This window comes from Brugia malayi, assembly GCF_000002995.4.
Source record: "Brugia malayi strain FR3 genome assembly, contig: Bm_v4_ChrX_scaffold_001, whole genome shotgun sequence".
NCBI classification, from domain to species: Eukaryota; Metazoa; Nematoda; class Chromadorea; order Rhabditida; family Onchocercidae; genus Brugia; species Brugia malayi.
In genome coordinates this window covers 16653966-16681388 of record NW_025062479.1, presented here as the reverse complement: position 1 = coordinate 16681388, position 27423 = coordinate 16653966, and the positions used below count along the sequence as shown (strand labels likewise).

Here is a 27423-nt window from a genome sequence, read left to right as displayed (position 1 = left end):
TTATCAAAAAAAAACATTTATAAGAAATCACTAATTAGGTGGCTTCTTGGTCATAATAATGCATAACTATCACACAGTGCTTCCCTCCTTAGTTCAGTAAATGCATACTTTTTGAATATTTGCTTCATGTTTTTTCAAACGAAAAACCATGCGTATTTCATCGGGTAGTGAAATAGTCGCTCACTAACTGCTACTGAATCGATTGCTAACTATCCGTATCTTTTTCTCCTAAAATACAGCAATTAAAAATCAATATCTGGAAAACACTGCATAAATCAGTGGAAGACAAATGAAGCAAATACGTATATTGAGCAACAAAGCAAATGATAAGTCAACAGATATGGATGATGTAACAGGTTCAGTTGTATAGGAATATTCATAATGATGACCTTATTTTCGCAGAAGAAGGTTAAACAAATAGAAGAAATTGCAACTTTTGTCTATGAACACCGAGTGGTGAAATAGCGCAGGTCAAACAGCTTTAGTTTTGTTTCATTTTTTAGACAAATCGATAGTTACCTGTAGCATCACTTATAGTGCAATCATCTCGGCTAACTGTGTTCATTGATGATAAGCGTTCTGCAAGTTTTGCAGCACCCGGATCTATCCCTTCCGCGTCAACTTCCGGTATAGCATTCCGTCTGCCACTACGGCCGGAATTGACAAAATTTTTCATTTGATCATCTTCCGTCGTACTACCACCTTTTCCTTCTACGACATCATCCATTTCGCCCATTTTTATCACATTCAAATGAATTATCAGCAATTATCATGAAGATTGCCATCAAATAGCCAAACTCACTGCATACTAATGCAGTCGTCGAAATGCTGCAGTAATCGATACCGTTGCTCAACTCTGAAGTGATCTGCAAACATAGCTAAATCAAAAGATTACTTTTTTCTTGGCAAAGAGAATATTTTGAGCAATTAATGCAAGATAATTAGACGAAGGCTAGAGTTGAATATTGTGTAAAATGTCATGACGAGCAGTGTAAAACATCGGATAAGTGTTATGGTGGGTGATCAGTTACAATGATTGGTGCAATGATAGGCAAATAATCCTAGCTATTCAGCAAATGGAATGTTTCAAAAGTTCAATTTTTTTTTACAACGTTTGGATGACTGTAAGAATAAAAGTAGAAAATGGGTTTGAGAGGATAACAGTTGACAACAACATGTACGCTAGACAGTACCGAAATACGCAACATCCGGTAAGTGGGTCCATAGCAGTAGACGGTGCAGCAGGTGAAAAGAACTGGTCTACTGGTGCACTGCGGTGCACAGAAGCACGTCTAACGAATCAATACTGCACGAGTGCTGCACAACGGGAGAGAAGGGAGTGCAGGGATGCGAGTGATGCCCGGGTGGAAATGAGAGAGAGCTGCTAGGTGGAGGAGTGCTGGTTGACGAGTGTCACCAATTGGAATAACGTCGCACTGACGTGTTAGCTATGGGTGTTGGCTGGCATCTCATCTAATAGGACGACAAGTAGTGATTATCTATCGACAAGCAGTCTTGTGAGCTTTCCGGCTGAATTTGTGATGAATTGCTAGTGGTGGTCTAAATAGTCGCAAAGAAGTTGATTTGAGGTACAATCATATCGGAAGAAAAATTTTTGTTCCTCTGCATTTAACTCTAATAACGCGATAATCTGAAGTTGTTGAACTACAATTTTTGCATTAAAAATTAAGTAAATTATTTAGTAATTAATCATGGTTCAGTCCCAAACTTTAACAAATGCTTTTCTTAGCAGTAAAGAAATGGATTTTTGAAAACCTAATTTTTGCAAAGAATAGTTAGTTATTCAGTCGAAAATAAACTTATCAAAATTGTTAATCAAAAATTGTTTCAAAATAAAGTTATTGTAGGCAAAAGTTTACAGGAAGTAATTTCTTTTGAAGCTTAGCGAAGTTCTTTAAACTAAAGCAGTTAAGTTTGAATCGCCATTTCATATTGGTTTGATAATTGTTGGACAGTATCATCGATTTATATGGTAAGAGAATTTTTCCGTCAGATTTTGAGAAAAAATAATCACAGAACTCCAATTCACAGAAAAGGCACATAGCAGATGGGAATTTGAAAATATCAAATTAAAGTATTCAATAACATATCATAAATTGAGAAACTGCGCATAGACAGGTTTACGGTGTAATAGTAAATTATGAAAGGAAAGAAATTTTCACCTAAATTGGACAAAAATATCAGTAAGAATGTTTGTAATGCTAAAGTAATGAATCTATTTGTGTTCTATCAGTCATTCTATTTTAATTTTTTTGAAAGTGCAGCAACACGTACGATACATTTACTTCTATATTTGAGTAAGTAAGTAATACAATAATTTGAATATTTGAATAAAGAATAGGTAGTATACAATGCAATAGGACAATAGTTGAGTTAAGAAGAATTAACAGAAAAGAAAATCCTTTTGAAATTTATTCACTTTTCTAAATACCTTTATTTTTTCATAAAAAAAAAAGAGAAAAAATCATTATTTAAAATTTTTGCAACCAAAACTTTATTGAAAGCACCGGTTTTGAATTTTTTGTTTTTTTCATCATTATATTGTATCACAAGTGCATAAAATACATAATTAAATAAGAAAAAAAAGCAAATAGTGAAAAAAAAAAAACTGACAAATAAATGATAATTGCTGCAACGGGTGATTTCACTACCATCTTTTACGTTAGTTTTGCCTAAAATATAAATTATTTGAATTTTTAGCCAAAGAGAGGGCGAGGGAGAGAGAGAGAAAAGAACAATCACTTTTTTTTCTCTCTTTACTTTATGGTATACATTTAATTTGAGGACAATTCCAGTGATGTTCGAATTCGAGCAGAAGGAAAATAATCCCATAAATTAAGATATACCGGAATGAACTCATTCTTTTAATCTTTTTCACTTCTTCATATTTCTGGTTAGGCTTATTATTTCAAGATTTCTTCTTGTTTAATCAAAAAAGAATTACGAACGGCGCTGCGTCTATTCATTGTCGCTTTGCGCGACAGTGTTGACACTGTAGCGATGTTCAAACTACTCATTTTAAACTAGATTGATTAGACTAAACGAACACAGTAACATATTATGTATTATGTGATACAATGTTATCAGATTTAATTTCAAATTTTATTTATAAAGCAATGAGAAAATATTTCAAAAAAAAAAAAAAAAAAAATTTACTCCGTCCAGGTGCCAAGGGATTTTCGGATAATTGGGCAGATAACCTTCTTCCCATTCATCATGATTTTCTTCATCAATTTGATGAAACAGTAGGTAAGTGGTATATCCAAATAGAGTCATAGTACCGGCAATTGTTAATGCTAAAATAAGATTTCATTTCTGCTCATACTTTAGGGAATTTTGGATAAATTGGTAGGAAATTTTAGATCATAACTAAATCATCTAAGAGAAGAATTTAGTTTGGAAATTTTGGATGGAAGTCTGTTCCATCAATGGAAAATTTCTGAAGGAGGAGTCATTAAATCGAAGTAAAAGAAATGAGTAACACATTCAATGGTCGGAAGTAAATGAAGTGTCACTGGGGAGATCTGTGAAATGAAACTTGAGAGTGAGCATAACTTTGATTTGAGAAATGAATCTTTGATGAGTATTAAAACAAATGCAAACGAAACGATTCTGAAATCTCATATTGTTTCAAGTATTTTCAAGGAAATAAAACTTAAAGCTAATCAATTACAATGAAATCATAAAAAATCGATTATTTTGTATCTTTTTATAAAAAACAAAGATGTTCATATGAAAAGCGTACACAAAGTTGCGATCGTCCACCAGTGCATTGTAAAGAAAAATTTTGAATAAACTCTCAGGATTTTCAGTTTATACGAATGAGTTATATTCCAATTCATTCGTTCAAGATATAGTTCATGGCGAAAATTTGCATATGAAAATCAACAGTCTCTTATTAATTCAACAGTGTTTTGGTAGGCCTGAACATTGTGAGTTATAGCAGCTAAATCCCAGTAAGGAACTATTTTTATTCGGTGAAATGAAAGAGAAGATTTTGATTATTAATCACTTGTTTACTGACAACAATAATTTCTTTTCAATTATTTAATTTCAAAGAAATCAATCGATAATCTATTAAATTAACATCAAAATAATAACCTTGCAACACAAAACAAATAATTAGGCTCCCAAAAGAAAAAACTATGCTAATTTGTTAAAATTTAATATTTATACAGAAAAAGGAAAAAAAGCTTTCATTTTCAGAAACGCAAATTTTGATAGTTAGCTAAAAATTTGAGGCATTTATCTGTGTAGGAGATTTTAATTGATTAATTTGCATAAGTGAGCGGTTTAAATACACCTTAGATAATCGCATTTCATTTAATGTGCTAAAAACTTATTAAAATATGACTGCTTGCAGTTGTTCTTTAAAGTAATTTTTTTCTCATCTGTTGCGCTGCGCTAATTTAATTGTAAAGTACAAAATAAACAATTAGAATTTGCAAAAAAAAATTAAAGTTAAAACAAAAGGTTCAATTCTTCAATTGTTAGTTAGTTATCTTTCTTAATGTAATTAAAATATCCGATGCAAGTTGAATACTCGAGTAGACTTATTCTGCACTTTTTTTATAATTCATACAATTCATTTTTGATTCATTCTTTTCACTCAATCTAATCTCGGGTAAATTCATTTTTACTTAGTCTCTATTATCCTGTCATCAAGAGTGACCAATTGCTGCTCTCTAACAAATTCAGTTATCAGTGAAAAGTAAAATAATTAGCAAGCAGTGTAACGAAGCAAACATATAACATGAGTAACTTTAAATTGTCCATGATTTTGTTTTAAAATCAAAGTTAAATGTGTTATTTATTCTAGAAAAGGAAATGCAGCAATGGAAAGATGTAACGATAATTTTTTTAGTGTGCTACGACAGATTGAAAGTGAAACTCAAAGAGATTTGGTCTTTCCGATTTTTTTCTCTTCTTTCTTCCAAATTTTCATAAAATGGTGACATCTAATTTATTCATTTGTGGATTTAAATTGATAAAAAAAGTAACTGAAGAATTCTAATTTGAAAATTTCTTCCTTTGATACTTTTAGATATAACATTTACTGAATAATTTATTGTTTACCAAGATTTACCAAGATCAAAAAAGAGAAAAAAACGGTGGTAATAATTTCCGATCTTTCAGAAACGACAACATTTGCTCAGTGAGCGTCTTCATGCTCTTCAAGAACCTAAACGATATGTATGATCTAATTAAAATTAATTCTAAAATCTGACATTTGTATACTAAATAATATTGTATTCTTTATTCAATTTTTTTTAATGAATTCAAATTATAATTCTTTGCCAAGTTTTAAAAAAAGGAAAAAAATCCACAAAGTTATGAAAAAATTTCATAAAATTGCTTAAAAATATGAGCAATTAATTCATAAATTAGCCATAAAAAAATTTGATTTAGCATAAGCAAGAAGTCGCAAATTTCAGGAGAATCCATTGCAATATCAATTGATTCCACAACGTTATCGTATAAAACACAATGGTTATGCAGTCTGTCGTTCGTGTGCGGAACACTCACGTCATCATTGCGTGCCGCTTTTCACAAACTTCAGTCGATTTGATTACTACCGAGAAGATTCACCTGAACATTCTGCAAGATTGTAATTTTCTTCTGGCTTTAAAATCAATTTCAATTTGATGTTATTGTTTATGTGAAACGAATTTCTGCATAATATTGGGAATATCATTGAAATCCTCAACAGTATTGATTAAGAGTTTTTTTTTTTAATTTAAATTCATATTTATCAGTTACAGTGGCTTAATTGTACATGTAAAGTATATTATTTTCAGACCACGATTGAATGTAAGGATTTAGCTAATTTTCTGTGATCGTTTTTTTTTTTTTTTTAATCAAAGCTAATTTCGAAATATCCTACCCTAAATTTTTTCTCTAAATCTTAATCATCTAACCGTATTTTTTCTCAGGACATTGAATAATGATGAATGTTACCTTACGGTTGAATTAGGTTGTTGCTTGGCCCGAATTACACATTTGATGTTTACTTCAGTGAAAGCACTAAAAGAGCTGAAATTCGTCTCCGGCAATATGTATCCAATGATAAGCAATGACATCGTTAGTTTTGTTTAGTCAACAATTTCTTATTTTAGTTAACATTACTGTATTTTTCATGAACTGTGATGGTTGTTAACTGATATCAGTAGAAAAAAGGAATTATCATTTAATCAAATCTATCATACTTCTCAAAAAGTACTATAAAAAAGTGCTGTAAAAAGAGAATAAATTTTTTTGTAAGTATCTGGCAAAAAAAACAAATTTTAGACTTATTTAAATGGGCTATATCTAAGAATGAAATCGAGCTATATGCAGTATCGTACTTTGAGAATGAAACAGATGGCAGAGGACAATACTATAGGAGATGTTAAACTTTTGCAAAGTTCATTCTCAATTTTAATTCTTTATTTGGTGTGTAGCATCAATCGATATGGTACAATCTGAATTAAGTTCAACACTGTTAATAAATGCTAAACTAATTTACATAATATAACTGTAAGTCTGTTAATTGTGTTTCATTGATTATTTAGAATAATTTACTTGGAATCTGACTAATGGGAAGGTAATCTGAAATTTTTGATTTTAAGTAGTGAAGCAGCAAAGTGAAGCAGATTTTATGATCCATCGCCAATGAATAGATCTGATGAGATTCTTCAGAGTCAGAGAATGCTAATGACGAAGTACTTTGTGATTTGCCTGAGGATACCATCAATGAAGTGAATGGACGATATTTTGAAGTAGACTCGCACAAGATTTTAAATATGGTAGTTTTTCGTAATTTAAAAATTTAAATGTAACTAACAGACTAAAAAAGAGTGGAAACAGTATAGGAGAAACTGCTAATTTTCAAATATAAGAAAAAAAATATTTTTAGATATAAAATAATTTCTTAAGCTCAAACCAAAAGTTTTGACTTGTTTTTTGCTACACAATGCAGTAATTAGATGGATAATTAGAAGGAATACTAATTGGATGAAATTGTTAATAAAAATATAAGTCATAGTTTCTTTTTTTTTTATTTTTATATTTATGTCATTTCCCTTCCATAAGGTTCTCATTTAAACTTTGTGAAGAATTTGAATAAACAAAAAAATATTTAAAAAAATTGTAGTCCAACTCGGAAAAGGATTTTGAGCAATATGAAACGCGAAAGCAAAGATTTCATATTGGTTCCAAATGGAAAAGAGATGAATGAAAAATATCATTAATAAAAATAAAAATTTCTTTCAAATTACAGAACTTGTTATAAGAAGACCTTACTATATAACAGATATGTCTAATTACACAAATAAATACATCTAATTAAAACACTACAAATACCACTTCTTACATATTATCGTTTGAGAAATATTTGAATAAAATTCTGAAATTTATTTTGAGTGTTTTCAAATTACTATATCAAAAGATAAGTAAAAAATTTTAATTCATCTTGATCAGTTTTGTCATTTATGCATATTTTTCCTTTAAATAAATATTTATGTTATTTTACCATTTTCTCCACTGATGAAATCTACATAAGTCTGCACAATTAGAATTTTTATTAATTCTGATCGTTTAAGTCATATTGGCAGATTACTGGAACAAATTGTATTGGCTCTGTTGTCCTTCTTAAACTAACGATCCGTCACATCTAGTATTTAATGCGTATTGTATTTTGTATTATATTTTTTCGGTATGATTTAAATTTGATGAAGATTGTTTCGCTTTCCATTGAGCATTTATAAGCAATCGGCAAGAGTATTAATGATTTTCTACCTGAATTTCTGCATTCCTATTTTAATGCAATGTAATATTTTTCCCAAATTTTTTTATTTTTAATTGAAAATTTCAGTTTTTTTTTTCAAAGATTTTCTTCTGGAAAATTTCTATGCTTAAAAAGTTGCCTGAAAAGCTTATGAAAATGTAAGAAATTCCCGTTGAATACAAAATAATTTTGATGGTGAAAATAGTTTCTGAAAACGATTAATAGAAATATGTAAGCAAAAGGCTGTGCTTATTTGTGAGTGTAAAATGCAGAAGAAAAATAAATAGATTAGTTGGTAAAAATTATTTGCTAAAAATTTTTGAATTTTATTAGTTTTTCATTGTGCTTCTTTGTTTTAATTATAATTGGCATAAAGTCTTTTGACTTGTTATCATTTACCAGTATGTATTTCAGGCTGATTCTACAATTCCCTTCCAAACTGATTTTACTATTAAATGCATATTTACTAATTTATCACTTCATAGCATAATTTTTGTTCGTTCCGTTTTTTTTTTTTTTTTTTTTTTTTTGCAGTTTTTATTGTTTGAATGTATTTAGTTTTATTTTTTTTTTATAAAAATTCTTTCGTCTTTTTAGTATCAAATCAACACTCTGCTGATAGTGTTCAATGATAGCCAATGGTCACTGATCGATACAGTATTATGCATCGGTAAAGCCAATTTGATCTGAATCGAAACTATCGGAGAATGAACCAATTTTGGAGTGATATAATTCAACAACTTTAACCTAGCACATTAAGCATAGTTTATTGCCACTACCACATATGGTTTACTCTTGAATCCATCTGATATTGCATAAGAGAGAATAAAAGCGATAATATGCTTATTTGAGAAATCAGTTGATTAGAAATTAGCAGTTGCTTTCATCGCTTCAGTTGTAGAAAATTTCAACTTTTCAAACGTTTTGATCAGAGAAGACTTACTAATTAGCTTCTTAACAATTGCGTTTCTACAAATTCTTAATGGTTTTATTACTTTGCTCAAATTTGTTTATTCTATGAAATTCATTTGAAAATAATAAAAGTCAGGTAATTGAAATATTTGATTTGATATGTAATTAACGAGTGCATTAATAAACATATTTCTGCATCTTAGCATTATCAATCTTGTTAACATCTATGTTGACATTTCAAGTGATTCTATCAGTAGAAGGTATATTAGACACAGTAATAATGAATAATAGGAACTATAAAACATGCCACAACAACCTTATTTCAGGGGAAGTAAATTATATTATTAATATTAGTAAATATTAATAGGTCAGTTAATCGTTTTCTTCGTAGAAACGATATTCACTTATTTGCAGTTGTACATACATTCACTACGTTTCGATTCATCAACAAATTGCGATTGAAGAATATGAATGTGAAACTGAAATCAAAATTTTGTTGAAAAAAAATTATGAAAGAGTACTTCTTTTTTTGTTTCTGGAAAAATCCTTTGCATTCGGAATAGTTAATACTTGATTAATAAGATTTGTGAGCAATTCAACAATGCATCAAAAAGTTTGGTGAGGACGAAAAACGTAAAATTTAATAAATGAAATCATGAAACTTGTTATTTCAGCCTAACTTTACAAGCTGTATTGAAATCTTAAAGTAATAAATAACTATTACCTATCTAATGTACTCATTGCAAGCCACATATATGTTACTTTAGTCACACGTGCTATAAAAGGTCCATCAATACGGAAAATCGCTATAAGAAATGCATGTATGCCAGTAGTGATACAAGTCTGAAATATTTTCTGTTAAAATAACAAAAAATTATAACATAATTTTGCTATCCGGCAGTATCGATCAAACAATTTTAAAGCTTAACATGGAATAAAACCTAAGTTTTGTCCATTATTTTACTATTTCCAATGACTCTGATGCTTTCCGCAACAAATTATATCGAAAATTATAAGTTCACAGTTAATATAATCAAGAATTCAATTTAATTTTCTACCTCTTTGAAAAAAAGAATGTCGTGGCTCAAGCTTCCTCGCGTTGCATTAACTTCCTGATGTTTTTTTTTCTACAATTAAGTAATAATGTTCATACTGATAAAGTCTTCCACTAAAGAGAAATACAACAGAATTATTAAATCATTTATGATTTTATGGATTTTGGGAACTCCAAAATAAATCGTAGCAATTTATTTTCCAAATGATTTGAACATTCTGATTTTTTGATGAAAAGTGCATGGACAGCTATTATGTTGTAAACACTGAAACATACTTTTATATAAGCAACTATGCGATAAAAAGCAATTGCATCGACCATAACAGTGATAAGGATGATACCATCAGATAAGAGTATAGAAAAATAAATGAAGAAAGAGTGATTACATGGTCCGTATAGCGTTGACCATGAATAAATATCTGATTCGAAGTAACGGACGCATTCAACTATTAATTAAGAAATTTTAACGATAACAGTGATAAGGATAATACTATCAGATAAGAGTAGAGCAAAATAAATAAAGAAAGAATGATTACACTGTTTTTTTTTTTGTTAAATCTGTCTTGCAACTGTATTATAAAACCAAAATGTCACAAACACCTTCTATTATAAAAAAGAAATGCTATAAAGAGTTACCGTTGTAATAAAGCACCATGATTAGCATACTGAATGACCAAAGGAACACCACTGCCAATCGAGCATTTTTTCGACTAAAGATGCGATGGTATGTCATTGGATATGAAATGGCCCAAAGTCGATTAATGGCCAAAACGAATTGAATCCAAATGGCTGCGTACAACGTTGAATTTGCAATAGGAGAAAATATTCGAATGAAAGTCGTCCATGGAAATGGCTTTAGTCCTGCGTGTCTGTAACTTATGTAATCACAAGGTGGAACTAAAGAAACATCTAAAGTTGGAGAAGGAAGGAAAAAATTATCATAAGCGAAAAGAAAGCCAATATTTAGCAAGCCATTAGACAAATTTACTTTCAAGCTTATGATGACTATCCAATGGAAAATAATAATTTTTAATAGAAAACTTACTAAAAAATATTTGTTAACTTTAAAAAATGTAAGCAATGTTATGCATGACAAATTAGCTCTTCGTTATTGTTTGGTGAATAAACAAGAATGCACTAATGGCCTTACACAATAATTCTGACAATTGTCCAAATGAATAAGACACTGACAGTTTGTATATGAAATGAGACATAAGCAGTACATAAAATTCCAAATACATTGTGGTACCGTTCCGACTTATGAATTAGATAAAGCGATATTGCATATGCTAGTAGTCCGAGCAGTGCTATCTAAAGTAAAAACTTTGAGCTTAAAATAATGTCTTTTGCTGAAATTAGTATTACAGAATAAGTAAAAGTAAAGTTGGATCGATGTAAAAACACTAATGAGGTTGTCAAGGTAAATTTTAGTATTTCAAAGAGTAATGCAGTGAACAGTAATAAATACACTTTCTGTTAAGTTAAAAAATTAAAATCATACCGGTATTGCGAATATGTGGATAACAGTATTAGTATCAAATTTTGTGCTATTTGACATTCCTTTTTTGTCAAATTTGAAAATGAAATCTAATCTGTTTCACTGTTACTTAATTGTCTGAAATTTTTCATTGACAATTTATTTGTTATTATTATGGGACAAAAATTTCTTTAGTGAAAACGCAAAATCGATTTCAGTTTGATTAAAAAACAGAAAGACCTAAGGCGAAATTTTGAGATAAGAATAAAAGTTAGTTGAAATATAAAATATCAGAATGGAAATGATTGAATGCATTTTTTAGTGAAAGTAACTTTTCTCTTATGAAATCACTTTTTGCTGAAACCTACAAAGTATCATGTTATGAAGCTTTGAAACAATAACTTCCAGTAAAAATAAAATCTTAGAGAAAAGGATCAAAGTGTTATTACTGACATGTAAAAAGAGAATAATTATTTTTTAGCAAAATTATTTTCATTAAAAGATTAAGTGAAATATATAAGCAGAAAACAACCCTCTTTGTAGTTGTTTTCAAGTGAAAGTTAATGAGTTTCGCTTTTAACAATTAAGTTCATTATGACATTTTTTCAATTACCGTACGAGATACTTCATATGTATGACGTCTTTGCCTTTAACAACTTTTAAATCAGATAAATTAAATTCTTGCATCTATTGCATTTGCATTTCTATTTGACTACAAAATTGACTTTCGGATAAAATACATTTCTTTTGCTTATCAGACCGTTTATTCAAATGATCTCTTAATGTATTGAATAGCTATTGAAAAACACTGAAGAAAATAAAAAAATAGAAAACACATACTAAAAAGAAGAGAACGAAAAGTAAAAAAAAAAAGAGTAAAAAGTGAGAAATTACTTACTGATAAATAAGTTTTTCATATCTTAGCAAAAGCCAAATATCAAAATACCATTATCAAAATATATTTCACTAAACAAAGAACAGTAATTTAGAGATCAGAGATTTTAAATCAAACTGAAACAGATCGGAAGATTAAAGTGAACAATCACTAAGTGAAAAAATCATAATTCATTCCATAATTGACACTAATTACAGAATAAAGTGGAAAAGAACAGATAACTATAGCTGGACATATCAGATCATAATGATTGATAATGTGAAAAGCTGAAAATTATAATTTTTGTAGAAATTAGCATTTATCATTCCCACAAAATGTTAAAGAATCGAAAATGAAGAAAGTTAAATCGAGCCATCAGGCATGTTGTTAGCCAAAAAACTGAGAAGTAGCCATGATAGTTTTTAATAAGCAAATACAAATGTGTCATTGCGCAAATGGGTAATGAGCCCTCTAAGCAAAGGCTAAAATTTAAAAATGATAGTTTCTTCAAATGATGAAGAGCGATAGTCTCTGTAAAATAAAGAACTTAATAAAAAAGTGGTGGAATGTAATCATTTGAAAAATTTTTTCGAATTTTTAATACAATTAATGAAAACATTGTTATTGATCTTATATCACTGTAAACTAAAGTGATTTTAATTATACATAGTTGAAAACGAAATTAAACAAACCATACATGAAAGAAATAAAATTTTAGTAGTTCATTAAAATAATTGCTAGTAAAATATTTTGCACTTCATGCAATTAGAAGCGATGAGAATAATTTGAAATACGCTTATACTCAGATATCAACCAAATCTAAATAATTGGGTAATGAAACAAAAATGGCTCTCAGTTAAGTTACAATGATAATTCAGCAAAAAGTAAAGGAAATTAGCTGTAGTAACTATAATTAATTAAATATTTACACCATATTTTTTATTTACAAAATTGCTCAATTAATAAACAAAGAAATAAATCAATGATAACCCTTATAAGCCAATAAAACATAATTAGCAACAAGTTAAAGCTAATTATGCAAAACTGTAAAATAAAGAATCAGAAAACGAGTATGACTGTAATCGATTGTACTAATAATCATATATTAAAGTTATAAAAATAGTAGTATAGATAATATGAACTCTCTAAGAACTTGTAAAATATATGTAAATTATGAAACATCCATTGTTTATACATAATTTGTATAACAAATACATAAATTATAAAAATAACATAAGTAATGGAAACAATGAGTAAATCAAAACGAAAACATAATGAGCAGCAAGTTAAAGCTAATTATGTGGAAATGAAGTTTAAAGAATCGGAAAATACTTCAAGCGAAATTTATAGGAAAAATAAATTTATGTATATACAAATATATAAAAAATTTGTTATCCTTCATAATAGGCTAATTTGTACTAATTTAAAATGGTGACTTTAGCTAAGCAAAATCAATTACTAATTGAATTATATAAAAATATACGAAAAAAAGGAAAGACATTTACTGTATTACTATTACTGTTTAAAGACTTGTAATATCTCCCAAAACTTTGCAATATTTTATCGAAATATTATTACCTTGTCAAGAAATCGAATTTTACGTTTAATTTTTGACTGGTTTTTTTTTTTTTTTTTCATAAATATTCTTTCTACATAACGATTTCATGCATCATTTATTAATTAAACAATTGTAAATAATTTTCTTAATATGAGATTAGCTATCGAAATATTGTTAGCTATCGAAATATAAGTGATCGGTTGGTTACAACGCACTACGTAGTATTTTAAATTGGTAGAATGTATGATGTCTTCAATAACTCAGATGAAGCAAATTCTTTATACCTGGGTGAGGACGATGATGCTATTGGAGGTATTTCGCATTTCTTTCTGAATTTGCAAATTGCAAGCTGTTGATGACAACATTTTCACGTACTAATACATTGTTAATGACTCGTTTGGAGGAAATATATGAACAACTTTATTTCACTTGCAGTTTTTTGTTTAACAAAATATAAAATGCAAGATAATATTTTAATGATTTTATTGGAAATTGTCACTACCTATCTAAAAGCGTTTTCCATTTCTTAAAAAGTGCTCCAAAAATATCATTCATCATCTGAAAGCGATTTACCAAAATATCAAAGTTTCCAGAATTCCTATACTTTAATGCCAAATGATGAAAAATAAATTGTGACTAGGAACATTGGAAATCACACACGGGTCATACATCTGTATACATATCAGGAATTATAATAGATGCATATTAAGAAAGAATTAAATGAATAGTTACAGGAAATATGATACTACAAGGTATGGTTAAAATGCCCATACCAATAACTACCACTGTAGCACCGACAGGAAAACCGGAAGTTATATTAGCATTAACTATTGTTTTGGTTGTTCTCGTCATCTTTCTTATTATTTCTATATTTCTTCTATTGTATTGTGTACTCAAACGACAAGGAGGGAAAATAGAACGAAAACGGGTTGAACAAGAAAAGAGACGGGCAAGTATATCTGATAGTTTCCGGAATTGATATGTGACAGTGATTGAAAGGTTGATAAGGGATTAAACAAGGCCTTCATTTATCGTAGCTTAAGGAAATACGAATTCATATTGAGCAGGACCTCTCTTCAGATTTTCCTTATATATGTGTATATATATTGTTCAACATCGAAAATTTATTGCTTTTAATTTCAGCAGTAATTATAATCGGAATTGAAAAACACTTGTTTGTGCTTTAAAAATATTCAATTAATATTTCAGCACAAAACGCAATCGAAGATGATTGTGACAGATTCAGCAAGAAAGGCGAAGGTATCCCAAATTGCAGCTGGTATCGAAGCGGCTGTAAGATCAGCTGAAAGTACTTTGAAAACCCCTAAGCAATCCACGCAAGTACCATCACCTACACCATTCCCGATTGCATTACCCAGGGCAAAATCGATATCAAAGAAGTTAGCAGTACCACTTACGCAATCCGAAACTGCGGTAATTAATTACGACTATTTTAGCTCAAATTTCAGTTTTCTTTATTTGGCATAAAATAAAGAAGGCTGAAATTTACTTTATATTTCTAAGTAAATTTTAATTTGGAATCCTCAATTAAGTCACTTAAAATTCTAATGATTAAAATAGAATATATTTATTCCATTATTTTTATTTTGTGTGCCGTTTTTTAGGTAGAAGCACCACCATTATTTATCAACCAAATTTTTGTAAGCCGTTGGCCTGATCCATGGCAACAGGTAAATCATGAACCATCCGATTTTTCATTCGAACTGGAATCGGATAGTGTCAATGATATTTGTTTGCAGCCATTATGAATAATTCTTGTTGCAGTGATCCCTTATCTTCTCGTTATTATAATTATGATTGATAATATGATTTTAACTTGTGCAGGTTAAACAGTTTATGACTACAATTTTAAATATCATTTCGTTTTTCATACATATACTCTTTCATGTTATGAGAATAAACTACAGATTGCTAGTACTTCTAACATTCTGCAATTAAGATAAAAATGTCAGATGTCGTTTTCCTCACCGTCATCTATTTAATGTATGCAAAGGGAACATGTGGAATACGTGGCTCTTGAAACGTAATAGTATATATGCAGTACACTCAAAAAATAGTTTCTATATATGAATGATGAATGACCCGCTAAAACTAACAATCATCGAAAATACCAGTTGCACTGAGATATCTTGGTCATCTTATACCCTAATATGAAAGGATACAGCTTTATATGATGTGTCATATATTGCCCATTAAATATTCGCCTTCGTGATTTCATCAAATTACACTACCTCCATACATCATCTCTCAATGATCTATCTCTGTTTGTTTCCTTCTTTGTAAAAATTCTTCAAATTTTATAACACCACGTGCTTATAGTAGATCTCAAACATAGTACAGCAGCAATTGACATTTAGATGAAAAGAGAGAAATTGGCACATTTTGAAAAAGGAGTGAAAGAAAGGTGCGCGGACAAAATCAATCAGAATTTCGAACAAATGATAGAAAAGGCTAACATATATAAGGGAAGGTAGCATGCGACAAATGAGCTTTTCCTGTTTTTATGTTAAAAGAAGAAAGAAAATTAAATGAAAATACGGTCCACTGTGATGAATGTGCAATTGAATAACAGTATTGCAAACTTGACTGATCTTCTTGATCCTTATGCTACTACAAAAGCATCTTTGTCTCATCTTACAAATGTTTATCTTGAGAATAAGAGGCGTTTCTCTTCTTGCATTATCAGTGTTTACAGAAAGAAGCAACCAAGAAATTACTGAAGTGAATTAAGCTAATTTTTTATCGTAAAAAAAGTGTTCGCTAAAGGATTACGACGAATATGAACCGTATTCCCCCGTAAATACAATTTAAGAAAAAAAAAAGATAACAAATTAATAGAATCACAACCTTTAATGTAAGTGCAATGAGTGAGAATGGATAAAACAATTATAAAAAGGTCAGTGCATGAGATAGAACAATAGATATGCTTCATTTCTCCAACTCAAATTTTTTTGAAATACTGAAGTTTCTAACAATCTGACGCGAAACAGAATTTCATGATGGACCAAATTCTGTACAATCTAGCTTTACAGATGTGATACTCTCCAGAAAAACACCAATTTGTCCAAATGAACAAAAAAGAAGAGAAATTCTACAGTTTAATGGTAGAATTTTCCACATAGTGACATATCTTTCTTTTATCTAAGTAATTCAAAAAACTAGTTATTTGCTATTCGAAAATCTTTGAAAATCCCAAGAAATTATTCTTGAAAATTCTCGGCCTTTGTACTGTTCATATATCAAATTATAACGAAAAGAAAATAAGGAATTAACATATTGAAACAAAATAAAGACTAATGTAATAGCTGCGTTAGATGGAAAACGGCATTATATCAATTAATCGAAATAAAAAAAAAAAACAGAGTAACACAAAATATAAATTTTTTATCGTAAACATGAACTTGGTTAAATGATCAAACTAACCGTAAGATTTTACCTATTCCCTTTCTTCAGACAAATGAAACTCAAGGAATATTTTGATTATTTTTGAAATTTTAAAACAAAATGACTTAGTTTAACGTTTGTTAGCAAAGAAATTATGCTCACGTTCAATTACTTTGTCACTAGAGTAGTTCGATTATTTCACCAAATTTGGATAAAATATTTTTATCTCAATTTCATAGAATAAGAGAATAAGCAAAGCAGCTGCATATCGGATATGTGTACAATGAGGTTTGCAAAGCAAGGAAAGAAAAGCTTTTCAAGAAAACCTTTAAAAAATTAGTTACTATAAAATCGGGTGAACTAATGCTTTAATATGGGACTGAATAAATTTTTTTGTTAAACAGAAAGAAAACTTCAAAAAAGAGACTTTTCAAAAGTTTCTCTTTTGAATTATAAAAAAAAAATGGTTGTCTTCTTTGTTTGTTTTAACCAAGCAAAATGAGGTTTAAAAAACTTGTGCTCGAGATGGTACCCAAGCATGCGGACGTGATTGCTCCGCGATGACGTTCAAGACACGGCGTACGAGATCTTCGAATGTTTGACCACTTACAACAGCTAAAATAATATCATTTTTATGATAAGAGTGATATACTATTAGAGAGGAAGATTGAAGTTATTGCATGTAAAGAAATATGAAAGAAGGAACTAAAACTATAATTGGCTGATGAATTTTAAATAACATAGAAATAAATATTCACCAGTAAACAAATCTCCAAAGTTTTGTTCTGTTCTCTGACAGCGCTGATATATAGTATGAGCATCATCTTCATTTATCGAATGATCCCATTCCCTATAAGAAATTCTAAGCATTCTATAATTACGGCTTGTTATCCACAAATTTCAGTAGTGCTTCGCCAACGGAGGATAAAACAGAAAGCTTTAATGGATGACATCATCGCTGAATGATTGTTTGAGGTGTTAAGGTTAGGTAAATTACTTACATAATTTGATGCGGTGTCTGCGGTTTCACGAAAACTGCTATTGGGTATATATTAGCAATAGATTGTAATCTACGGATAGCATTTCCACTCACATCGAGAATGCAATGTCGACCCTACAATAAACACCATAAAATTAGTTCCTAACTATAGAAATATGACATAATCAAATTAGGAGTGCTAATTGTAATCAGAAGTTCAATTTTGGCCATTTCTTTTGCACTCACAAGGAACTAAAAATCATTTCACGAGTACAAAATGGTATAGCATATGGTCATTTAAAGATTCTTTCAAAGCTCGCATACCATTTCTGCAACTTCACGAACAGAATTAATGCTCGTGCCATAAAGATTATCTTGAAATTGTCCTGCTTCGATAAATTGATTGTTTCGAACATCTTCTTGCATTTGTTCCTTTGAAACAAAATGATAATCACGACCGTCTATTTCGTTCGGTTTCGGAGGTCGGCTAGTATCTGCAATATTTCAGTTTTTAAAAATTAAGGTAAAACGATTTGACAGCTACCTAATAGTAAATAAATTGCTTTTGATGAAAAATAATAACATACGTGGGACGCAACTGCTAAAACGATCTCGATCACGGAGTACCAATTCATCGTTGATGCGATCTTTCATTGCTCCAAGAATAATAACCGGACGTGGGTAATTTACTGGAACAAGGGAAACTCAAGTTGAATATAATCAACTATCTAAGATATAATATAAACATATATATTTACAACAGTAAAATTCTCAATTAGAGCAAAACAACGAAAGTTTTAGCTACGCTAGCGAATATTCATTTATTAGTGGAAGAAATAGAATGTAAATAATAAAACTAAGCGTAATGGTTACTTTGTTGACGTTCCACTGCGACATATGACATTATCGGATCTTCAGTTGGACCAACTAAATATTAAAATAAATGTTTTAAAAAACAATTACTACTTTATAATCTGGTATCAAAATAATTCTTTGTTCAATGATTGTGAATCAAACACTGTCATCTTCCAGATATTAAATAAACAGCATATGTTTTACAACTTGATTTAAAAAAAGTTATAATTGCAGTTACTTCCACAAATAAAGAGCACAAAAAAACACAAAGTGATTGTATTAAGTGATTCATGTATATTAGAATCCTAATTCTTCACATTTTTCTCTTAGTTAGTAACTCTTGTTAATAATGTGACAGATAAAGCAGACACTGCACACAAAGCAGACTATGAAAACTTACAGTAATCACTATCGCTTGTAGTGTATGATGTATAAGTTGTACCATCTAAGGAAATCTTATAGTAATACCGAAGCAAAAGTTATCATTCATATCCGAAACCTTTCTACCTATTTTTCATTATGAAACAATACTCATAAGGTTGCGGAAGCTTCTGGAACCATGATGACCTATGAAAATGCCGAAAGAAATAGTATATGCACAGAATTTGCAAGACTCCATAAAAGAATTGCCTTTATTTATTACTAATTTTTGTCATCCCAGCTATATAAAACTAAATTTAAAGTTTTTTCTTCGCTTATCTTGATCTTGCAACTATGTCTCTTTATCCATTACGTCATATTTCGTAGGAAATGGCAATAATAATAAGAGAAGCTTTGCTTCTCACATTTGAAAGTGTTAAGAAAAATAAATTAGTTAAGCTAGAAATTGTAATGAACTTACGCTCATTATCAGTAAATTCGTTAAGTTTATCGGTACTTTTAACGAAAGGAAATTTGCGCGAGAATGACAGCTGTGAACGTGAACCACGACGACCATCCATACCTCGAGGAAGACTTTGACTACCAGCGTTAAAATTCACCTGAAAAACCGATGAAGGGTTTTAGGTGTAATATATTTATAGAAATTTTCATGTGTAATTTCTAATATCAAAGTTAATTTCGGGAAATAAAGCCCATAGGAAAATTGATAGAATAAAGAACTAACTCATCCTGATGCATTGGAAACATAATTCAATAAACAACTTAGAATCTAACACCCTAAATTCTGATTATCTTTATAAAAATCAACAATTATGCAAAGAAATTACTTTACAATAAATACACCTAAAATCAATGACCCGAAAGAAAACTAAATTTTTTAAAACTCGTCCATAAATATATGCATATATAAGTATCAGTAAAAGAATTTCATGTAAAGACTAACTATGCTTTACCTGTTTTCTCCGTTGTCGTTCTTTCTTTTCAACTCTTTTTTTGGATGGAATAATTCCTTCCATACCTTCTTCACCGCTTTCCGTAACCAGCCGTGCTGTCCACCAATCATCGTCCGCAACATTGGTAACATGTAAAATGTCACCATAAAAGAAAGGCAAGGCACGATGTGGAACACCTGCTTCGCGTGCTGGATCATAGTCAAACATGGCTCTGAAAAAAACAAAATCGCAAATTGGTTTCACATTCTGAAAACTACACTAAAGACATATTCTTACTATACCTCACAAAAAGCTCTTTACGTGGTCCACCAAAAGTTACCGCTCCACCACTAATCAAATCTCGACGAAGTTGGTCAATTTTAGCTTCAAATTGTCCGTACTCTGTAATAATAGCAGTAACAAAGGGCAAAACAAGTTTTTCATTTAATTTAAAGACATTACAGATGGGAGGTAATTTCGAAAAAAATTGAATGATTTAAAATGGTATCACTTATAGTTCCCGTTTTGAGCGGAAAATAAGGCTTTATGTTTTAGGTTTAGCATGCGCACCAAAAATATTTATTGAAGAAATTATATAAAATCGAGGAAGTAATTTAGCAAAAGTTGAAGGCTTAAGATGATACCTTGTGGTCGATACTGTAACGTTAAGGACACAGGATTCATAGCTTCCTTTAATGCACGAGCTGCTTCAGCATGGGTTGCATTTCGCAGATTGACACCATTTACTTGCAACAAAGCATCACCCTGAAATTTTTAGACACCGATTCAAAGCCATGATCAGGGAATGCTGAAATTCACCACGCTCATGACCAAGAGCACCTGAAGTACCCAACATATTTATGATGAAAACATAAACTAATCCACCCAAAACGGCATACCTTTCTTACGTTTCCAGAAAGATCAGCTACACCACCAGGCAAAACGTAGCTTATATAAATCGGTTCTCCATCTTCTCCACCGACAATGTTAAAACCTAGTCCTTGCATCCCACGATTAAGGTGAACAATACGTGGACCTAACGGTAACTCTTGTTGCGCTATTGTATGGAATGACTGTTGCGTATCAAATGAATCGTGATGCAGCGAAGCAGCTAAAAGAATAAAACATTTTCATATCAAATTTTAAGTCAACTGTAGAAAACCTTTTTGTACTATCAATTAAAAACAAACAAGAAAAAAAAAGTCCAAAGATATCAACAGCAGTCCAATTAATGCATAAACTCATAGATTATCAATAATTTGGAAAATTTTTGTTTGGAACTAATGCTTCCAGCGATATATTTATATTTTTGAGAAAAAGTAATCAATCTCGTGATATTAGATGAGTATTCAACATATGAAATGAATATATTAAAAGAATATTCCAGTAGCGATTTTTTAAAATGATCATTATTGTCAATTTATCTATTCGACAACAGATAACTAGAAGATATACTAACTGAAATGTTAGAGTATCGTTGAAACTTACCGGAACGAGCTGGAGTAGGTGGAGCACCCAATGAGCGATTACCACTATCGTCAAAATTCGGCAACAGTTCTGGGTGAGGATTTTTTAAATAAACCAGAGTTACTTTAGAAGCCGTTTGCTTCAATGTATTCACAGCAAATTCATGCGTAACATTTTCCAGAATTATATTATCAACCTCAAAAGTAGTTTAAGAGACAATGGAGATATCTCATTTATAAATGCAAAGTCTGTCATAGGTATTGACATGTAATATAAGATGCAAAGCAGTGTTTATTCTCATATAATGTTAAAATTTCAGCTGAATAGAACAAGTATTTCCATTACATCTCGATCTGCTATTTATTAATTAAATTCTACAATCTCAAAGGGATTTCACATAAAGAAATATTAAACCATTAAATTAATAATACGAGGAATTAGAAATCTGCCTAATCACAAATATATTATGGAAAATTTAAAAGAGCTCGATTATAAACGTTTCCCGAAAATGACTGTCAACACCACAAACTTTTTCCGAAAAAAGCTATATAAAAAAGCTTACAGCTAAAATTTTGTCGCCAACTCGCAAACGGCCGTCATGGTATGCTGCTCCTCCATCAATAATTTTCGTTACATAAATGCCAGTATCACCAGCCACATGTTCATTACCTACTCCACCAGCTATACTGAAACCAAGTCCCTTCGAACCCTAAAAGAACATAAAAATAATTGAATTCTTTCATATTATATATATATATATATATATATATATATATATATATATGATGGAGCAATGACTTATTAAATTTATGATCTTATATGGGTTTCCATTAGCTTAGTAAGTTTCTTAATTTTGTTTCTCACAGCGAAGACAAGAGAAAGAAAATATGCATCACAAATTATACCATGTTCGAGCGAACTGCCTTTAATGCTTCTAAAATAAGTACCATACCTTAAATAAATCAATTTTTTGGGCGCCTGGAATTCGCTCTAATCTTTCGATTTCACGTAATGTCCTCTGAATAGGAATATTGGTGTACGAGCTGTGGGCTGGTGGAAGTGGTGGTGGTATAATTGAAACAGATGATCCATCATGTAAGGGCGAAACATACGGTGATACGACACCTCCTCTGAAATCAGCACTTTCACGTCCTGAACGACGTCGTTTTAAAATCTGAAATTCATTATTTTTTCATTGAAACTAATCAATAAATAACAAATCTATATTTTAACCGTTAATCATTAAAAATTTTACTGTCCCAAAGTTAAAATGATAAACGCTAACCAATCGCACAACATTTCCTGCATTTTTCAAAGCATTCACTGTCGTCTCATGTGGTACCTGTGTACAGTCGGTGGTGTTTACTTTCATGATAATGTCTTGAATCCTTCAAAAATACACGTTAGTTTATTAGGAAAGGGCTAATTACAAATATACTTTTTCTACATGTTCAAAACTAACTCAAAAAATGAAGTCTAGTAGTTTTGACATAGTTCTTTTATACAAAAATGTTAGGATACAGCTTACTTCATTCGTCCATCAGCAGCTGCAGCTCCACCAGGTATAATGTTTGTAACGTAAATTGAAGGATCTCCGTCGATGTACGGCTGATCAAGGCCACCCGCAATACTAAAACCAAGTCCAGTATGACCCTTCTCTAGAACAACTTCCTCAATTTCCCACTCTGTGCCATCGTTATCAATTAAGCCACTTGTCTGGAAAAAAACACAGCTAATCTAAATTTAAGCGGGCGCTCGGCTAAATAACATGGTTCTGAATTAAATCAAGTGTGAATCCATACAAGACTACTATCAAGAATTATATTAATCAGGTTCCCAAGCTTCGAAAAGTTTTCAAACTTTTATGCGTAAATCATTAATGTAGTTGTAGAAATGTTCCGGAATTGGTCAATTACAATACCAGCCCTCTTCTTTTGAGGATTAAATGCGCAGTGAATTTTTTATTTATCATCTCTGAAACTGTCCACTTATTAGCTTCTTCCCGAAAAATGTGCCAGAACTCAACAGCTACAATGGAATCATTCACCATAGCAATATCGAAAGACCCCTTAATCCAGATAAAATCTTATTCGGTTAAAGAACGAATTACTTTCATCAACTATTTCATTTACCTTTCTTATTCTGCGCATCAAATACACCGAGCTAAGAAACATGGCGTAATATGCAACAGTTCTGAAATTATCAGCGATATAAATCGGTATTAACACCACTCATTCTACTACATTTGTTCACATTTTATCTCCACCGTTCTCTTCTATTCATTTAAGATCAGTTTGTCGCCATCTTTATTGAACAGGCCAAGAGTGGATGCTTTTAATATCGATTTACAACACTGCTAATTTCACCAACTATCGCATATTACATAAAACATTGAAAATTCATATCTAAAATAAAAAATGCAAAAATAAAAAAACAAAAAAAAAAAATTGGAGTTATTATCTCTGTCCTTCATCCTTCATTATCATTTTGGGACAATATCCATAATTTGGACAGTGAATTTGGATGATCGAAAAAAAGAAATCTGAATTTTAAAGCAGTTGTGATCACTTAAATCTTACAGTAGTTGTAACTATTTGGCCTGTAGGAGTCATTTGAGTAACTCTTTCTGTAGATCGCCAACCATCTCCCGAAGTCTGGAAAAAAATTGTAATCCTTATATTTTCGAAGCACTCATAATGTTTTTCCCTTTTCATCTTCAATGTTCGATTTCATTATTCAACATGTATTCAACAGTTATTAACATAGTTTAACATATTTCCTGAAGAGAGCATTAGTGAAATGATAATGAAATGAATCAACTGCAAGTAGCAAACTGCATCCAGAAATGGTCAGTATTTAATCTAACCAGTATTAAATATTCTCCAGATAAATCTTAACACACGAATCAGGAGAAATACATGAAGCTGATAAGAGTAAAAAACAAAAAGCTTACAAACTGTTTCCTCTGTTCACGTAATGAATATGATTGAACATTATATTCAGCACCATTTGTGTACGTGTACGGAATAGTTTGATCACCATAGTGAAGGCTGGAATCCTGGAATATGTGTGAAAATTTGTATTTACAATCCGTAACTCGTGATGTCGGTTACTATGTTTATATTTATATTAAGTAACATTCAAGTAATCACATATCAACTGTCTAAATAAAAATCAATCCAAAAAAAAAGAGGAATTTACCAGTGAAGCAAGCGGTGCATTTATACGTCCAAATGGTGGATTTGTTTCCCAACGCTGAGCAATTTTTCGTGTTTCATATGCCTTCTGCTCGAGACTTTTCCGTTCATTCAACAGCGTATCTTCATACAATTCTTGAATATCTACAAAATATTATACATAACTTACCACCACTTTCAAAAGAAAAAAATAAATGTTCCCAGGAACCATAAGCTTGCATCCTATGACATGAATTTATGGAACAACTTGATTAAATAATCACCAACAGAATACCTTTTATGTAACACTTTGCGCCTCAGAGAAAGTTATGATTATAAAAAAACGCTTTGATATAGTATCCACCTTTGCGGACTTTTTTGTTAAACTTTTATATTCCTTCATATCTTCCTCAATATGAACATCAAAGACTCGAATCAAAACTAATTTTTATCATTGAATAAATACTAAGGCTTATATATAACAAGTAGTACAAGATACACAAATTAATACGTAAAATTTTCATTAGGTATAAATAAAACGGAAATAGATGAAGCGGCAAATTGTAAGAATTTTGGTAAATGAATTTTTTGGAAGAAATTAGTATTTTTGGAACCTTCTAAAAAATACTTCGAAATCAAATAATTGAAACAGAAGAACGGTACCTATTAATGATTGAAAAAGAGCTCCCTTGAAATTGTTGATAAGCTTTTCAATTTGTCGTCTTAACTCTGCCGAACTAGCACTTACCAACGAAGCATGATACTCTTCAAGTTGTTCTAATGCGCGATGCGCCTCTGAAAATTTGTCCCACTCTCAATAAGGGCATTACAAATCATTTCATTCAATAAATTCTACTATTCAAGAAAGTTGGTTCAGAAAAACCAAATGAAAAAATAAACATGCATACCAATTAAAACAAACCTCCTGCTCTGTGAACTGGCATATCCTTGCCAGTGAACGTTTAAACGCCACCTTCGAACAATTACCAGTAACTGAAATTGAACTAAATTCTGGCAAATAAAAAAAAAAAAGAAACAATTCTCGTTGTTCTCAAATATAAACGTAATGAAATTATGACAACTAAGTTTCACAGAACTCTTCATCCAAAGTCTAGAAGTAACTAATCATTACAGTTATAAATTTAAAAAAAATGAACAAAGCCAAAAAAGGACTTAACTATTATATCACGTGATAACACAACAAAAGGCAACTTGTAAAATGATTATCTATCACACAAAATATTATCAATTTAAAAATGGATCATTTGGCATTAGTTCAATTAGTTATTTCGACATTTATTATTTGATTACTTCCTGTTATACCTCATGTTTAGCCTTTAATTCAAGCTTACTTGATTACTTGATTATCTAATCAGAACTAATAATTCATGCTTAGTTTGTTTGATTTAACTTGTAATTAATGGATGCGATACGTATTTCTTTCGAAATGCTACTCTGGACTAGTTGAACCACTCTATCAATAAATGCAAATGACAAATAAAGCTAACGTAAGTATAACGTAAACACTTTACTAGCTTATTGCATAATTTAAGACAGTTTAATTTAAGCATGAATTATTAGTTCTAATTAGATAATCAAGTAATTAAGCAGTATAGGAATAGTTGTGGCAGTAGCAATAGCAGTAACATCAACAAAAGACGAATGAAACTATAAAAGGTTAATTGGAATGAAAGAATTTTAACATAAGAACAGAGAGAGAGAAAGTATGTTGTATCACAAAATGGTTACGAAATAATATTTCATTACTGTTACAGTTGACATGAAATCGAAATAATATCCATTCATTATCTGACTCAGTGCACATTTTAAATCGTTCAGTTATTCAAGCTAAAAATTGTTCGCAACTAATTAAATACAACCTGAAAAATGATTTTAATCTTTTATAGTACTATCTTACAAATACTTTTAAATCACTTACTAAGCAACTGAAGTAGCCGTCGGAAAATAATTAAAATATTTATTTTTCTACTTCCACCTCATTTCCTTTTTCTAAAAAAAGAACAAGACAGAAAGTAATTCGTAAAAAAAAGTTTGAAAATATTCCAGGTATTAGCGATTTGTGCATAAGCCCGCTACTCTTATCAATCCTTAATGTCTTCTCTCACTTATCCGAACTATTTCACTCTTAATTACTACAATTACTATTTCTGATGAAATATTATCTTTACAGTGGTATAATAACTAATTCGGTTCACATCCAAAGTTGTAAGAGAGAAGAAAAGTTCGATGATTCCAATTACTAATTACCATTTCATTGCATATAAAATTTAATCCCCTCGTTAGGTTATTCGAAGCAAACGTGGCGCAATGGAGGTTTACAAGTTGACTGCTGCGCCAACATTCAGCGGTATTGGCTTCTTTCTGATTTTAATTTGTCATTTTTAATTTCCTCACTGAACTGTTACTTCTTAATGATTGAACTTCTCGATCTTTAATGATCATATGCATGCTTACTTAGACTTTCTCAGACAATATGCTAAGGTCAAAAACCATACCGTATGGAAATACCATATCAAATCTGTTTGAATATTTCATAAACAAAATGT

At 30.4% G+C, this 27423-nt stretch overlaps 7 protein-coding genes across 7 annotated transcripts; 3 read left to right on the top strand and 4 right to left on the bottom strand.

The window, feature by feature from the left end:
- Window positions 1–205: 205 nt before the first annotated feature.
- Bm4960 (Uncharacterized protein) lies at window positions 206–736 on the bottom strand (the record flags this gene model as incomplete). The annotated part of the gene is made up of 2 exons (XM_001897826.1): window positions 206–228; window positions 520–736. 2 exons carry the CDS (start codon window positions 734–736, stop codon window positions 206–208), a joined length of 240 nt encoding a protein of 79 aa, XP_001897861.1.
- Window positions 737–1118: 382 nt separating this feature from the next.
- Window positions 1119–1388, top strand: Bm9499 (Uncharacterized protein; the record flags this gene model as incomplete). Its single annotated transcript, XM_043075101.1, has 1 exon — window positions 1119–1388. The coding sequence occupies one exon, from the start codon at window positions 1119–1121 to the stop codon at window positions 1386–1388; it is 270 nt and encodes an 89-aa protein (XP_042931035.1).
- Window positions 1389–2678: 1290 nt separating this feature from the next.
- On the bottom strand, window positions 2679–3794 carry Bm1248 (Uncharacterized protein; the record flags this gene model as incomplete). The annotated part of the gene is made up of 3 exons (XM_043075100.1): window positions 2679–2693; window positions 3178–3317; window positions 3767–3794. The coding sequence occupies 3 exons, from the start codon at window positions 3792–3794 to the stop codon at window positions 2679–2681; spliced, it is 183 nt and encodes a 60-aa protein (XP_042931034.1).
- Window positions 3795–4370: 576 nt separating this feature from the next.
- On the top strand, window positions 4371–7237 carry Bm9498 (Uncharacterized protein; the record flags this gene model as incomplete). The annotated part of the gene is made up of 8 exons (XM_043075099.1): window positions 4371–4396; window positions 4841–4925; window positions 5158–5214; window positions 5457–5629; window positions 5955–6102; window positions 6310–6424; window positions 6700–6806; window positions 7154–7237. The coding sequence occupies 8 exons, from the start codon at window positions 4371–4373 to the stop codon at window positions 7235–7237; spliced, it is 795 nt and encodes a 264-aa protein (XP_042931033.1).
- A 1861-nt stretch (window positions 7238–9098) lies between these two features.
- On the bottom strand, window positions 9099–11310 carry Bm4872 (Uncharacterized protein; the record flags this gene model as incomplete). Its single annotated transcript, XM_043075098.1, has 6 exons — window positions 9099–9177; window positions 9423–9541; window positions 10029–10198; window positions 10389–10621; window positions 10903–11063; window positions 11254–11310. 6 exons carry the CDS (start codon window positions 11308–11310, stop codon window positions 9099–9101), a joined length of 819 nt encoding a protein of 272 aa, XP_042931032.1.
- Window positions 11311–13904: 2594 nt separating this feature from the next.
- On the top strand, window positions 13905–15430 carry Bm9497 (Uncharacterized protein; the record flags this gene model as incomplete). Its single annotated transcript, XM_001897824.2, has 3 exons — window positions 13905–13973; window positions 14871–15095; window positions 15287–15430. The coding sequence occupies 3 exons, from the start codon at window positions 13905–13907 to the stop codon at window positions 15428–15430; spliced, it is 438 nt and encodes a 145-aa protein (XP_001897859.2).
- Window positions 15431–17571: 2141 nt separating this feature from the next.
- On the bottom strand, window positions 17572–25800 carry Bma-dlg-1 (Uncharacterized protein; the record flags this gene model as incomplete). Its single annotated transcript, XM_043075097.1, has 21 exons — window positions 17572–17681; window positions 17825–17916; window positions 18068–18180; window positions 18370–18539; window positions 18633–18734; window positions 18919–18972; window positions 19742–19880; window positions 20235–20445; window positions 20516–20615; window positions 20858–20978; window positions 21113–21324; window positions 21702–21876; window positions 22243–22389; window positions 22633–22854; window positions 22966–23068; window positions 23209–23396; window positions 24260–24334; window positions 24634–24738; window positions 24882–25021; window positions 25520–25651; window positions 25779–25800. The coding sequence occupies 21 exons, from the start codon at window positions 25798–25800 to the stop codon at window positions 17572–17574; spliced, it is 2733 nt and encodes a 910-aa protein (XP_042931031.1).
- Window positions 25801–27423: the final 1623 nt, after the last annotated feature.